The sequence below is a fragment of the Halichondria panicea genome, chromosome 5, assembly GCF_963675165.1.
Source record: "Halichondria panicea chromosome 5, odHalPani1.1, whole genome shotgun sequence".
NCBI classification, from domain to species: Eukaryota; Metazoa; Porifera; class Demospongiae; order Suberitida; family Halichondriidae; genus Halichondria; species Halichondria panicea.
Window position 1 is genome coordinate 5,392,356 of NC_087381.1, and position 14,640 is coordinate 5,406,995.

The following is a 14,640-nucleotide window of genomic DNA, read 5'->3' on the forward strand; positions in this document are numbered from 1 at the left end:
TGGTTTCCGGTCTAGAATTGCTAACCCACGAAATCCGCGCTATACGGTATTTTCCAACGGAGTTGTAATTACGCTTGTGTTGACAGAGATACCACAATAGTTTGTGTAAGTACAGAGAAAACACCACAATTATCATACTGAAGTACGTGGGTGTAAAATGCCACAAGCTAGAGTATTTTATAAACAAGAGAAGCTAGGGGATCGACTGTAGTCCAATATAAGAAAGCCAAAATATTTAGCGTGTAAGGACATAATCTCAATCACTTAAATAGCTACAAAGTCAAAGGTCAAAGCACTTCCACTAGAAATGTATGTCACTACTAGATCTATGCCAGTCACGTCAGCAGTCTATATTAAAAATGGTTGTTATAATTATAGTGAACAGACACAATGTTTATAGTTGCTTAATTCATTATAAATATCTCCCTTACACTCCATTAAATATTGAACTCACCCAGTGCTAGGGCTAGCAACAAAAGATAGACAGTGGACATCACACTATAGTAGTAGTCTCATAATTATCTCTAGACTCTTGATATGTAGACCTCTATATAATTATATATGTCCCACTGACAGCTAGCAAGAAAAGTCAATGCAGGAAATGGACATAATTAGCAGTCATAATTAATTCCTTGGAAACTCTACATTACCAAGAGTTTCCAAGGAATTCTGTGGGCAGTATAAGCACCTGTGGTCTACCACACTTATGAAAGGAGGTGACTGCATCCAGTATATAGTGTATTCATGCAGTATCCTTATTCATTGACAGACAGTATGTAATGTGCACACGCAGGACAGTTCCATTTGTACAGACTTCAGGCTCAGTAGAGAAGAAACTTCTTTGATACTGAACCATCAAAATAAAAGGTGACTGAACGTAAAAGAGCACAAATTAAGTTAAGCAGAGTTTTGTGGATATTATAGAATGAGGCAACCTTTTCCACTCTCGGACTTGGTAATTTTTTTAGGAGCTTCTCCTTTGGAGACACTGACCACCTCGTCCACAATCTGGGGAGTGTGTGTGCATGTGTGTGGGCGTTGTCAGCTCTACAAATATTTACACATGTAAGGCCAGGCAAAGTACATTCTTTCAAGTGTCAGCTTGTGATAAAAGTATATGCACTCTTTTCTATCATTATTGCTCTGCAGTCTCACAACCACACCTATTTCCTCAAACAGGTGTGGTTTGTGAGGCTCTGCAGCATTGACGCTAGACTGGCGGCGACAGCCCCTCGCGTGTGTAGTGCGAGGGACTGGCAAACTGCCTATCAGTCACTCGTCTCAGCTGCAACGAGCATTGCAGCCTATCAGATTGCTCAACGTCATATTAGCCCGGTAATTGTAACCGCACTTACACTTCAGGGGATTCAGTACAGTCCATAGTAGCTAAATCTCATAGCAAAATTTAACCACATTATCTATAATGATATTCATGTTTGGTAGTGTCATATGATCTATACACTTCCGCTGAGACGAGTGACTGATAGGCAGTTGGGCAGTCACTCGCGTGTTGCCGCCAGTCTACATTGACACGCCCTTTAATTTTTTTGTGCTATTTTTGAATAATGACCGCCAGTCCGCTTGCAAATTGAGGAAGTGGCTGATGAGAAACAAGGGGTCTACTTTGCCTGGCCTAAGCAACAATAAAACAATCTTCACGATGAAAGTAAGGCTTGTCAATATAGTACTCACCCTGACCCATGACCCATTAACCCTGGCAGTTTAAATGAAATGAAAGCACAGTGGGTGCTGATCCCTCGGCGGAGGCGCCAAAGCTACTAGCTATTAACCCTTTAACCGTCGGATTCTTAATTAACAGTGAAGTGAAATGTCTGCAAATTCTCTATCGGGTTTCCAGAGCAATAAAATGCCTAGCAACCATATACCAATAGAATGCCCATACAACAAGGAATAAAATGGTGCAACATGTGTTGCCATAACAACCACGGTTATTACGCTCACCCGTTTTTATCATTTTAAATGCTCGGCCAGCGGTGAGATAAAATCCAAAAATTTTTTTTTATGGATCAGCCTATCATATGGTATAAAGGCTTGACTAAGCTTGATTTTCTCATCATATGAATGTAACAGTGCTAAAATATATCAATTTGAAGTACATACGTACATGTATTACTATATCGGTGAACGATCTATGAAATTTACAAGCTCACATAAAGACTGTTCATTACTGCTAATTCTATTTTAGCTATACTATACTTACTACTGATATTCTAGCTATACTATACTACTTGCCAGAGTCACACAGTGAGCCCTCTCCTGGTCTTTCACCGTCCTGGTCCATAGCTCTAGCGTCTAGGTCCATGTCATGCATGTCCTCAGTCCCAGACAGTTCATCAGCATCTGGCATAAAGCTGGTAACCTTTGGGAGGTATCCTACTATCCCCTCTCCTTCATAGGCACTGTCATCACCAGAGGAGACATCGCCATTGCTGTCCTCAAGCTGTTCAAGCACATCGGCACAAGTAAACAACCTAGCCATAGCTATAAACTTCGTGCGGTAAGACGCTAATGAAATTTTAATATAGCAACGTGGCTTGGAAAATTCTAGACTAAATTGCACGTGATTCTACAGCTCTTCCTCTATACAGGGATGTGCGTAGTTCGAGCTACTTCCTAAGTATCGCAGAATTATAATTTCGCAAAAAAAAGTCACTATTGCGGGCCACGATCGTGGCCCGTGACGGTTAAAGGGTTAAATACACACATCATTTTGCATGTAGATGTAGGGAATCAGAATCGTGCGGAAATGATCAACCATGATCGTTGTTAAAATCGATGTTAGAAGTTCAAAGTCCATAAAAATGGTTGTTGCATGAAATAGCTAAGTAGGTACGTGCAGCTTTTTCTCACTGTTGCAGCTGCATTCTAGTGCAGAGCTAACTACTAAGTAGAGTAGAAACACTGTACGGACAATTTTTGTGCTACGCACTATTCTGAAAAAGCTGCAATGGCATTCCAAGTATTAAGCAAAACTTACAAATCCACAAATTGAAATCCAAGTAATAACTAGAAGCCTATTATTATTAAGAAGCCATTGATCATTGAGCAGCTGAGACACAAACGCACACACACACACTCAAACACACTACCATATACGTACCCATCGGCATAATAACCTAGGATGCTTAGGGGGAATGTTGATTAGTCAATGTTGTGTAAGCTAAAGCTCACCGCTTGGAAGTCAGGGAATTGTCCGGTCTCCTGCTTAGAGTAGATCAGCGCTCCGTTCACCTTCACCTCAAAGTCCCGGCTATTACCCACCGCCCCGTTAGTCTCCGCCTCCGGTACCGCCCTCTTGATATCAGCCTCAAGGGCGTAGTACTTGGGGGCGTACCCTCACCCACCACTACAGGGAGGGAGGGTCACATGAGCACAGTACGTACTAACAACAGACACTGTACTAAAGATGGCTTAACATGGACCAAATCTAATTCAAGAAGTCAAAACTCAAGTACTTTCCCGCAAAGTTAAAACACGACCCCAAGTTTATAACCTTTGGTATTGGACATAGCTAGCTAGTTAGATCATGACACAGAAATTACAACACCTACAAGCTACCGTAAGACCTCGATTTAAGGCGACACTTTTTACGTTTTGCGAAAGTACACTTTTAATGTACACAAAAAAATGAATTTATATGGTGCTATATGGGAGAAATGTCCAAGTGTCATATATTTAGAGGGTCGCCTTAAATATTAAATAGAGGTTTTACGGTAAGATCTAGTGACAGTGTGTATGTGTACATGTGTGTGTGTGTGTGCTTTGAACTCACCAATAGCTGACATCCACTTTGACAGACATTTTTAAGAGTGTTCACTAAGACAAGGAAGGAGCAGTTATAACAACGCGCGCAAGCAACGAGTCTAAATACTTCAGGACTTGATGAATAATGAGAGACAATGATGCAATGTTATTAATTTCTATGGTCGGGTAATACTGTAATGCATAAAGCCACCTTGAAAATCACTAGAGATTAGAGCGACCCTTACCCAATACACAGCCACAGAGCTAGAGCTAGAGCTAGAGAGAGAGAACAGAGATCGAGAAGGTACTACCAGTCTCTGCTAAAAGGGGGAGGGCCCCAAGGAAGAACAATATACTCTCCCCTGGCCCTGAATGTAAAACACAGTAGGTTTTTGATAGGTGTATATTTACTTTTTGACCCACTACACGTACGTACAGTGTAGCCTCGAGACCAGGCTGTTCGTTGTCTGAAAGAATGCCTGGTCTAGTTCCAATGTAGAACTAGTCTAATTGCAGGAATTTCTTGTACCGATAATTGCCCGCAACAACCGTACTTACCCGTGAATATCATTACAGTAACGTACAGCTAGCTATAGTATTGTTGAGTTTGCAATCATGTTCACAACCTCAAGCCTAACCACTCACTGACTCAGCTAGACGAGTTCTACATTAGAACTGGACCAGGCGTTCTTTCAGACAAAGAACGGCCTGGTCTCGAGGCTACCTACAGTACACACACACACACACGCACGCACACACACGCGCACACACACACACACACACACACACACACACACAGCTCCCCTCAGATGACATCTCCCAGCAATGGCGACAGCTCTCATCTCTCGTAAACCTCGACGAATGTCTTGCAACTCTCTATTGCGTCCCGTAACTTGTGAATGGGTGTTCCCCGACTCCAACCTCCTCTGTGGTTTGAACTTCACAGATATAGACGTCTTCACGCAACATGTTAGAGACAACCACCTTCCCAATCCCTACACCCCCGGACATGACCTGAGGCCAGAGGAACTACAGAGTGGCGTGTGCTGTTGGAACGGTTGTAGCTTTACGTCGCTTACTCTAACGTCACCGGAGTTTGTCAGTCACGTCTTATTTCATCCGTATCACATGTATTTGAAGCTACTCGGAACGGAAGTCATTAAAGATCGAGAACTAAGCGATTGTAGAATGGACTCGACTTTGTCTAATTTGTTACCATCGTTAGAGGTTCAGCAGTGTTGCTGGAGTAACGGACAGTGTGGAGTGGTATTTGATAGTGTTGGAGACTTTTATAGACACGTACACGAGCATGCATCGTCCAAAGATCAAAGAACTTGTCATTGGAGTGGTATGTACATAGTGCCATAATGTACCCTCCCACCTATACACACACACACACACACACACCTCACACACACACACACACACACACGCACACGCACACGCACGCACACACACACACACACACACACACACACACACACGCACGCACGCACGCACACACACACACACACACACACGCACACACACCTCACACACACACACACACGCACACGCACACGCACACGCACGCACACACACACACACACACACACACACACACGCACGCACGCACGCACACACACACACACACACACACACACACACACACACACACACACACACATACACACACACACACACACACACACGCACACACGCACGCACACACACATATGCACGCACCGCGCACGCACGCATGCACACACACACACACACACACACACACACACACACACACACACACACACACACACACATTTTCAATCTGTTCTTTCCACACACGCAACTTGACATAATTATCACTCTCGCATACTTTTCGAAAGCTTACTGTTCGACATTGCTTAAAGAATCAGATGCTATATTACCTCTCCCCATGCTTGACTCACCATATCCTCCGTTAATTAGCCCCTAATCATGCATGTACATGTGACATTCCTATACATGTAGATCTCAGGCATGTGGTATCATCGTATACATGTTCAAGTATGCACCCTATGTACGCGTGGTTTCATGTGTGTATTTTACCCTGCCATTGTTTTTGAAAGCACAAACTCTGCCCACACACATACAGACTGCTCGTTTAAGGGGCGTGACCACAACAAAGTGAGAGAGCATCTTCGTTCCCACCTCAAGGAGAAGGTGGTTGCTTGTCCGACATGTGGTGCACTCTTTGCTAACAACACCAAGTTCAGCGATCACGTGGTGAGACAACAGGCCGGGAATTACACCTGCTCATTCTGTCATAAGGTATGATGTCATGCTATAATTATAGAGTGTGTAGGAACTTCATGAGTGAAGCTGTCTTACAACAGATACTTTATCCTCCCCCCCTCATTTTGGTAGTAGCACACTATACAGCTTGCATTAAAAACAGCCCATTCAGCTCGCCGCATTGTAGTACTATGCTCTACATCGTACACTATAGGCTGTAGAGACTAGTATCAAGCACAAATATATGTGTACTAAGTTCCATACTATCATACAGTCTCATGTAATGCTTCAGCCTCTATTATACAGCCAGGTCAGTAGTCACCTCTTTATTACAACCACTTCTAGTCTGCCCAAGGGCAACTACTTATAATAATGTATACGGTCCTCACTGTATACCATGCATGATAGATTTTTACCTATACGTACATGTATACTTTTATAGCTACCATCATGATTGAGTGTGCATGGTATACCATTTCTACAGTCCTTATCATTGAGCCTACCACACTCTCCTCAGATTTTCTCTTCTGATCGGTTGCTAAGGGACCACGCCCGGAGACACATTAACACGCTTCAGTGCCCACAGTGCGAGCTGACTTGCCAGGGTGAGTAGCCACAGCAACCACTTTAACTTACTACATGGGTTCCACAAATGTACTGCTGACAAATTAATGGCTTAGTTATTAGACATTAAAATTGTAGATCTCTGCCCTCAAAGATTCCTGATTTTCCAATGTTTACACGTAGCTCTTTTTTTCGATCCTATTTGCTTGTATCAAATTGGGGGGGGGGGGGGGATGTAAGTTAACTGTAAGTATCACAATCCTCTTCTTTTCTCCAGGTCCCTCCCGCCTTCTAGCTCACATACGCTACCGTCACATGACCGTGAAGCCGCACGAGTGTGCCCTCTGTCACAAGACCTTCAAAACCTCGCACTCTCTCACAGAGCACATTGAGACGCACCAGGAGACCACCACCATCCGCTGCTCCTACCCAGAGTGTACCTTCACTGCCAGTCACTCACGAGCACTTGATCGTCACATTCAATCAGTGCACACTTCAAGTTATGAACTATATTGCTGTCATGTGTGTAACAAACGATTCGCTCTTGGGAAAAAGTTGACTAAACATCTCAAGAATGATCACGGCTTCCAACTGCCACCAGGTCACTGCAGATTCAGGTATGGTTTTGCATGGATGGATTGCTGTTTAAGTTTTAATCAAAACCTCTTGGGGGTAAATTGGGACCTTATTACAGAGGTGGCCTTTGTTGAAGGGTGGTTTGGATGTCAGCTGTTTTAATAATTCGGACATCTAGCTAATTATATGTCACAGTTGGGATTTATTTGGGGATGGCCATTGAATGGGGTTCCACTATATCAGCTAGTGAAGGTGTTTCTCTGCATGGGGGTGACCATATATAGTCTATAGAGAGTAAGCGCTTAGCCAAAGCCATACATATGCCAGTATAACTTGTAAAGACGTTTTGTAAACAAACCCACAACTGTGCATCACGCTGTGGCTTATCTAATGACTGTGTAAGTTTCTACATAGCTTCGTTTACATTACTCTCCCACCCACATACGCCCTCACAGATACTTGGCTGGTGTGGATGGCCTCAAGCGGTTACAGACTGTTCGCCTTGACGACGAGACTCTGGTTACCCCTGAACTGAACACTTACTCATCAAACACCTCAAACACCTCTTAGGACTAGCTACGTAGTTGTCATACATCTTGTTATTGCCCAACTGCCCAACTGGTACATGCAAGTGTTGTAATTAAATTGAACGCCCATCTATATGTTTTTAGATCATGTTTGCCATAAATACTGCAATTTGATTGACTATAAAGGAAGTGTTCTATCCAACTTAGAAAATCATGTACTTATTTAGGAAATCATGTACTTACTTAGAAAATCATGTACTTCAATTAGAACATCATGTAGCAAAGATTAGATAAGAATATTCAAATCTGATTGGCTAAATACTCATGGTTGCTATGATCTAAAATGGCTTAGACACTGTTTAGGAAGTTTCCACATGATTTAGAAGTCCTCACTGCGTTCGGGATACTACAACCAGCCCTTTGGGCTTCTAAATCATGTAGAAACTTCCTAAACAGTATCTAACTATTATACGTGTACAGCAATATACCGTGTATAATAAGTATAGCTAGGCGACTTCATAAGCATGTTTAATTTTAGTATTTTGCACTTTGGCTCGAGAGACTGATTGAGTGATTGTGGTCAATTAGTGAAGAACACCCTATAGCTCTCTGTCTCATGCACCCACCAATATAATAGAGGGTTATATTAATAATTGATCTTGACTTGCTGTTTGTGTTTACAGACTGCATGCACATGCATGGTTTGATTTGTTAATTGTGGTTGGTGTCAGTCAGTACGTATAGGCCTTAACATAATAACCCTGTGCATGCAGAGCAGGGGTAGAGTGATTGGTGTGACAATGTGTGTGTGTGTGTCACTGTGTGTGTGTGGATGCAAAAATAAGCCGGAACTAGACACTTTTTCATGAACTGCTTTAACTGCTATGTAATGAGAAAGTAGTTGAAAATAATAGCTAGGCTACCGGTAGTTATGGTTGAAACTTGTATAGACAATCTTCAAAGGTGACAAATAACACTGTTTTCTAGATTCACGAATAAGGTCAATACGGTAAAAGTTATTGTACTCGTTTTTTGTCGTGCGATGAAACTCAACGCATGAATGCTGCTACTCTTGTTTTTATATAGGTAGCTATTACGGGAGCATTGAATAATTATAATGTCAGCCTATTTATAATGCAATATTAATGTTGCCTATATAATTAATAGAAGCACTGAACCTGAATAGCAGAATTAAAAGTTGACGTTTAAACACCAATATAATTACAGTTTTATATATAGAATAATATGTTTCTGCAACGATACGATAAAGTGATGAGCATTGAAGACATGCCTATTATGTTTTTGTGAGGTTTTATAACCATATTCATAAGACAATTTGGGGTGCAACCATTCCATTAAAAGTATAAGTACCTAGTGCAACAACTATTCCATTATCAGTATCATTAGACACAAATTCAAGTCTCAACTCTCTTTGGTGCAGATTTCAGAAGATCAAGATTAGATTGTGTAAAAATGGCGTACTGCACGCATCAAGCTAAAACAATTTTCATCTTTCTTCTCTGCATTGTTGAAGGTAAAATACAAAAAAGTATACAACTCTAGAGACAGCTTATTTAATGTCTTATACCATTTACTCTATCTCTAGTTCCTCCAATTGCATGCCTCTTCTAGGATATGCTCATGATTGTATAATTATGCACTTTCTGTGTCCACAGTTTTAGGCCAGTCCAGCTGCCCGAGGCCACCTAGTATTCGAAATGGCCGGGTCTCTTCAAGTACATCCACATCAGCAACATACATATGCAATACAGGTTACCAACTTGTTGGATCTGACTTTGCATTTTGCGAACAATTTGGATTGAATAGTTTTTTTTGGGACTCGGTACCCACTTGTAGAGGTATTGTTATATTACTCTTATAGTACTCACTTTATGATGTCCGTATTTAATCAGCTGTAGTTACAGTTGTGAACTGCAACTCTCCTCCATCCATTCCTAATGGGTCACCCAGAACACCAACTAGAACAACTGTTGGAGGAACAGTGACCTACACATGTAACACTGGGTACCAACGTTCAGGAACAGCTACAGTGACCTGCCAGGCTAATGGACGCTGGAGTACTAGACCAATTTGTTATGGTACTGCTTACTTAACATTACACTAACAAAATTAATATAGGTCCCTGCATGGACTAATATTAAAACAATATGTAATGGTGCAGGAATTTGTAGCTCACCTCCATCAATTTCCAATGGGTCACCTGGTACACCAACAAGCACAGTAGCAGGAGGAAGAGTGACATACACCTGTAACAATGGCTACCAACGTTCAGGATCAGCTACAGTGACTTGTCAGGCTAGTGGGAGTTGGAGTGTTAGACCAACTTGTAACAGTGAGCAGAAAGTTAGATAGCTGATTCACACACTTTATAATACCTCTAAATATTAGTCATCTCCTGTGGTTCTCCTCCCTCTATTTCCAATGGGTCACCTGGTACACCAACAAGTACAACATTTGGAGGAATAGTGACCTACACCTGTAACACTGGCTACCAACGTTCAGGACAATCCACTGTGACTTGTCAGGCCAGTGAAAGCTGGAATACCAGACCAAGTTGTACACATAAGCATATTTTTATATTTATGGAAAGACTGCAGTGGCGTAGGAAGCAATTTCTCAATATGGGGGAGCTTTAGTTTTCAGTTTCATTGGAAAAAAGAGTAAGGATAGTGCATCTCGATAAGTTATCTCATAATTGCATGGGGGGAGGGGCTTCAGCCTATGCCACAGTCACTGCACTACATGACTATAATGTAGCTAATACAGACTAAGCCGGTTCAGTCAACTGCATGGCCTACCGTATTACTAGAATATTTTGCGGGTGAAAAACCTTTGCGAATGAGTCAAATCAGCAGAAAAATTGACCCTTTGCGATCTAACTATTGCGTTCTGGCAAGAATCGTGTGTATTTACTAGGTCTTGCGGATTGAATTGTTACAAATTGATCAACCATCGCAAAGTTCGCAAATGTTTGATGCTTGCAAAACATTCTAGTAATACGGTATATATATATATATTCATGTACATGCATCTGTATAGCTGTCTCCTGTGGCAACCCTCCGACCATACCCAATGGAATCAGGACCGCCTTCACTGGTGCTACATTTAGAGGAACCGCCACCTACGCCTGTAACACTGGTTACCAACGTTCAGGATCAGCTATAGTGACCTGTCAGGCTAGTGGAAGTTGGAGTACTAGACCAACTTGTAACAGTGAGCAGAGAGTTAGGTAGCTGATTCACACACTTTATAATACCTCTAAATATTAGTCATCTCCTGTGGCTCCCCTCCCTCTATTTCCAATGGGTCACCTGGTACACCAACAAGAACAACTTTTGGAGGATTAGTGACCTACATCTGTAATACTGGCTACCAACGTTCAGGATCATCTACAGTGACCTGTCAGGCTAATAGAAGTTGGACTGCGAGACCAAGTTGCTCACGTAAGATTCATATATCCTGTTCTACTAAGAAAAACTGTTAAACAATTAACCTTGAAGTGGCCTTCATTATAATTATTACTATCTGCATGTAGCTGTCTCTTGTGGCAACCCTCCAAACATTCCCAATGGGTCTAGGGCTACTACTGGTACAACATTTGGAGTGACAGCCACATACACTTGTAACACTGGGTACCAATTGTCAGGACCATCCACTGTGACCTGTCAGGCTAGCAGAAGTTGGAGTATTAGACCAAGTTGTAAAGGTGTGTAATACACAAATTGTCAATGAATTAGAGATTGATGTAAACAGTGTGACAAAATCAGTAACTATTATACACTAACACATCACTTTGTTTACATCAATCTTTAATTTCAATGCAGCAATTTGTCCTCCTCTCACTCTTATGAATGGAGTGATTGAATACCTTCCAAAAGTTCCATCATACTAGAAGGAACAGTAGCTCAACACAGCTGTAACACTGGCTACCGTCTCTCTGGAAACGGTACGAGAATCTGCAACAATAATGGCATTGCTGGTGTTTGGAGTTTGCCAAATTGGTCATGTAGAGGTGAGCCCAAAATTGCTGCAGTTGTAGTTTGATGGCATAACAAGCACAGGAACACCGGAAGCTATTCGTGTTGAAGTAGTTGCCTTGGGCTCCCCCGTGTTTTCTAAAAACTTCTCTCTTCTGTGCTCTGTGTATGAAGCCGAGATATTCCAGCCATTTTTCACTTACAAATGGGTGAAAGACGATAAACAGCTTACTTCAAATTCACAATTATTAAGTTTTGATAGTTTAACCATATCTGATGCAGCAGAATACAGGTGTGAAGTAACTCTCTCCTCGCTCCTACTGCCAAATGATGTACAAGTTACCAGTGGAAGTTATGAGCTCACTTTTAAACGTAAGCCTTCTTTCCAACTAGTAGAGGTGCATGTATGGTGACATAAATTGCGCATAACTTGTCTTCTGTCAGGTCTGATACTTCAAGTCCGTTTTGGTGGTATACATGAGTGCAGACAGTACACTTCTTCGGAAACCACTCAGAAAACTGATGACATCACTGCCACACTTGTGCAAGGAGTCACTGCCATTTGTGATTGTGGATTTAACTCAACTTTCTTGTCTAACGCGTTTCTAAAATGCTTTGCTGATTCTCCACAGCATGTGACATACAGAGCAACATTGTTGAGCTCAAGTGATCTGTCCACATCAAAAGTGCTTGAGTATATAGAGAAATGGATCCATTCCACTCCAAGCGTGATTATTCAGAACCTTAATCTCAACCTCAATGCAACTTGTCCAACAGTTATTGCTGACTTCAATAGCTTGGAGTGCTCAGTGCAAGTTCCTTTCTCAGCTATGGAAAACACTGCTGTAATTGTGGGCTCTGTGATAGCTACAAGTATTATCATTTTGGTGCTTATTGTTGTTTTCGCTGTTGTGGTTACCACCACCAAAAAGCATCGAACCAAAAATTCTATCACTTCGGGGAAAAAAAGGTATAATTTACAAAACACAAAAATAGATCTAGTAAAGTCAAGAGTATAATTTTTATAATAGAGAGAGAGTCGAACGTAGGCATATAATATACTGTGTGTGTCAGATGTATCTGGGTAACATGACTTCCAGTATCTGCCATGGGCTTGGAATTAGCAAACTGATCAATCCAAGTGTCGGTGATGTAATGATAGATTACATCACTCACACTTGGAGATTTGTCAGTGTGAAAACAACGCTCACCATGCATGTATTCTTCTTCTTTATATGTAGTACTAGAAATGTGAACACGGAGAAGACAGAAATGAGAAATGTTCCACCGATCCCTCGCTCCTTCATGAGTCTTCCCTCACCCCCTGTACAGTATAAAGTGCCTGAGGCTACTGCAGACCCTGAGTATGATGAGGTAGGACCCCCTGTGGTGAAGGGTGGTGAAAATCTGTATGGCTTTGGCATTGATCCTTGTCCTGCGTATAAGCAGACACTGAAGAATACTCACCTCAAGTAAAAAACGAATGAGACTATAAATGTGTACTTGAGACAAACTCTTGCATAATAGTGACTGTAATTAATTTTAGGTTAGACGATGTTATTGTGTAGTGACAGACTACGTACGTTGTGACAGTTTTTAGCTATACCATGAGAACAGTCAAGATATGCTATAATTGTGATAATCACTATAATTTTTTATTAAATTATTATGGTGTCTTTATATAGGTCTCTCCGAACTGCCATGCATGCATTAGTCGTTAACTTGCAGATCCGCAAGCTATATAATTCACATGAAAAGCTAGTACGTGTTATTCTCCTGGACAGAATATTAAAAACAAGTTTTCTACCGGCTATAATACCAGAGATCCAGCGGGCAACGTAATATAACAACAGTGACATTTCACTATTTATTATTAATTGTTCATGTTACAGTAAGAGGCTTTGGCATTTTGACCTCTGAGATCAATTTAAAAGGAGTGCCAATAATGTCTCACTGAGTGTGTCACTATAATTATTATAGTGACACACTCAGCAAGACATTTGTGGTTCCTACGTGTGGTCAATTTACTATTAGACAGCATATGCATGGTTTGCATGTACAATCCACCAAACGTATTTTTTTGTCTGTTCTACAAACTCGCCACCTGAAATTTAATGGAAAATTATAATGAGGTTAAAGACGATCATGCTTTTATATAGTTATGACTGACCCACTAGACCCCAGCTAGCTAAAATTATGTTGACTTAATGTAGGTATGCTGGAAATGACTGTAACTACAATTACTGTAGCTGCATGTATAGCAACAGAAGATTTACTCCTGATATATAGCAGAGTAAATAAGTGTACATGTTGTGTTTAATTAATTTATAAGCTATAGTGATGTTCATTTAAATACATGCAGATAGGAAGATCTATAGAAGATCCAAATTTAATGGTAGATTCTCCCTATTGTATATACCATTAATACCCAAAGGTCATGCATACTCAAATAATTGAAATTAGGCTATTCATATAATGTTGTTCTACAGTGAGAGACTCTGATAATCATTTGTGATCTGCGTGAGTGGCATAAAACGAGTATAAAAATTTGGATTACAATAACCGTATATAATTATAGGGTTATTGTAATCTATAATATAAGAGTAATCTGAAGGTATTCAATAAAGTGTATTATAATAATGCATAAACGACGCTCTTGATTTTGTTTTATCATTTGCAGCACTAGAAATGTAAACATGGATGAGATAAAAATGAGAAGCTTTCCACCGATCCCTCGCTCCTTCATGAGTATTCCCTCACCCCCTGTATAATATAATGTGCCTAAGGCAACAGCAGACCCAGAGTTAGCCTCCTTCACAACAAGTTTTTGACCTGGCTAAGGCTAATAATAATAATAAATTTAATTGTCATCATCATCATCATTATAATTATCAATCCATCATAATTATTATCATCAGGGACTGCATGTATACGTATTAGAGCACATGTGCATGATT

At 41.0% G+C, this 14,640-nt stretch overlaps 2 protein-coding genes across 3 annotated transcripts; both read left to right on the forward strand.

Moving 5' to 3' along the window:
* Positions 1-3,986: 3,986 nt before the first annotated feature.
* Positions 3,987-7,835, forward strand: LOC135336015 (histone H4 transcription factor-like). Of its 2 annotated transcripts, none has more exons than XM_064531780.1 (6): positions 3,987-4,139; positions 4,565-5,113; positions 5,879-6,054; positions 6,536-6,623; positions 6,860-7,199; positions 7,614-7,835. In XM_064531780.1, exons 2-6 carry the CDS (start codon positions 4,591-4,593, stop codon positions 7,726-7,728), a joined length of 1,242 nt encoding a protein of 413 aa, XP_064387850.1. In that variant the 5' UTR covers positions 3,987-4,139; positions 4,565-4,590; the 3' UTR covers positions 7,729-7,835. The 2 variants fall into 2 exon arrangements, with proteins under 2 accessions (XP_064387850.1, XP_064387849.1); XM_064531779.1 differs by having other exon boundaries at positions 3,989-4,149.
* A 1,228-nt stretch (positions 7,836-9,063) lies between these two features.
* Positions 9,064-13,354, forward strand: LOC135336394 (sushi, von Willebrand factor type A, EGF and pentraxin domain-containing protein 1-like). The gene is made up of 12 exons (XM_064532157.1): positions 9,064-9,219; positions 9,362-9,544; positions 9,599-9,784; positions 9,868-10,038; positions 10,095-10,268; positions 10,746-10,919; positions 10,976-11,149; positions 11,242-11,412; positions 11,575-11,718; positions 11,768-12,055; positions 12,128-12,653; positions 12,925-13,354. Exons 1-12 carry the CDS (start codon positions 9,159-9,161, stop codon positions 13,157-13,159), a joined length of 2,487 nt encoding a protein of 828 aa, XP_064388227.1. The 5' UTR covers positions 9,064-9,158; the 3' UTR covers positions 13,160-13,354.
* Positions 13,355-14,640: the final 1,286 nt, after the last annotated feature.

Bases quoted from the DNA above. Each gene is read 5' to 3' on its own strand.
- LOC135336015 (XM_064531780.1), top strand. From the start codon at position 4,591: ATGGCGACAGCTCTCATCTCTCGTAAACCTCGACGAATGTCTTGCAAC. The intron at 6,055-6,535 runs GTATGATGTCAT...CACTCTCCTCAG, and splicing joins CCTGCTCATTCTGTCATAAG to ATTTTCTCTTCTGATCGGTT. The intron at 7,200-7,613 runs GTATGGTTTTGC...ACGCCCTCACAG, and splicing joins CCAGGTCACTGCAGATTCAG to ATACTTGGCTGGTGTGGATG.
- LOC135336394 (XM_064532157.1), top strand. From the start codon at position 9,159: ATGGCGTACTGCACGCATCAAGCTAAAACAATTTTCATCTTTCTTCTC. The intron at 11,150-11,241 runs GTAAGATTCATA...ATCTGCATGTAG, and splicing joins TGCGAGACCAAGTTGCTCAC to CTGTCTCTTGTGGCAACCCT. The intron at 12,654-12,924 runs GTATAATTTACA...CTTTATATGTAG, and splicing joins ATCACTTCGGGGAAAAAAAG to TACTAGAAATGTGAACACGG.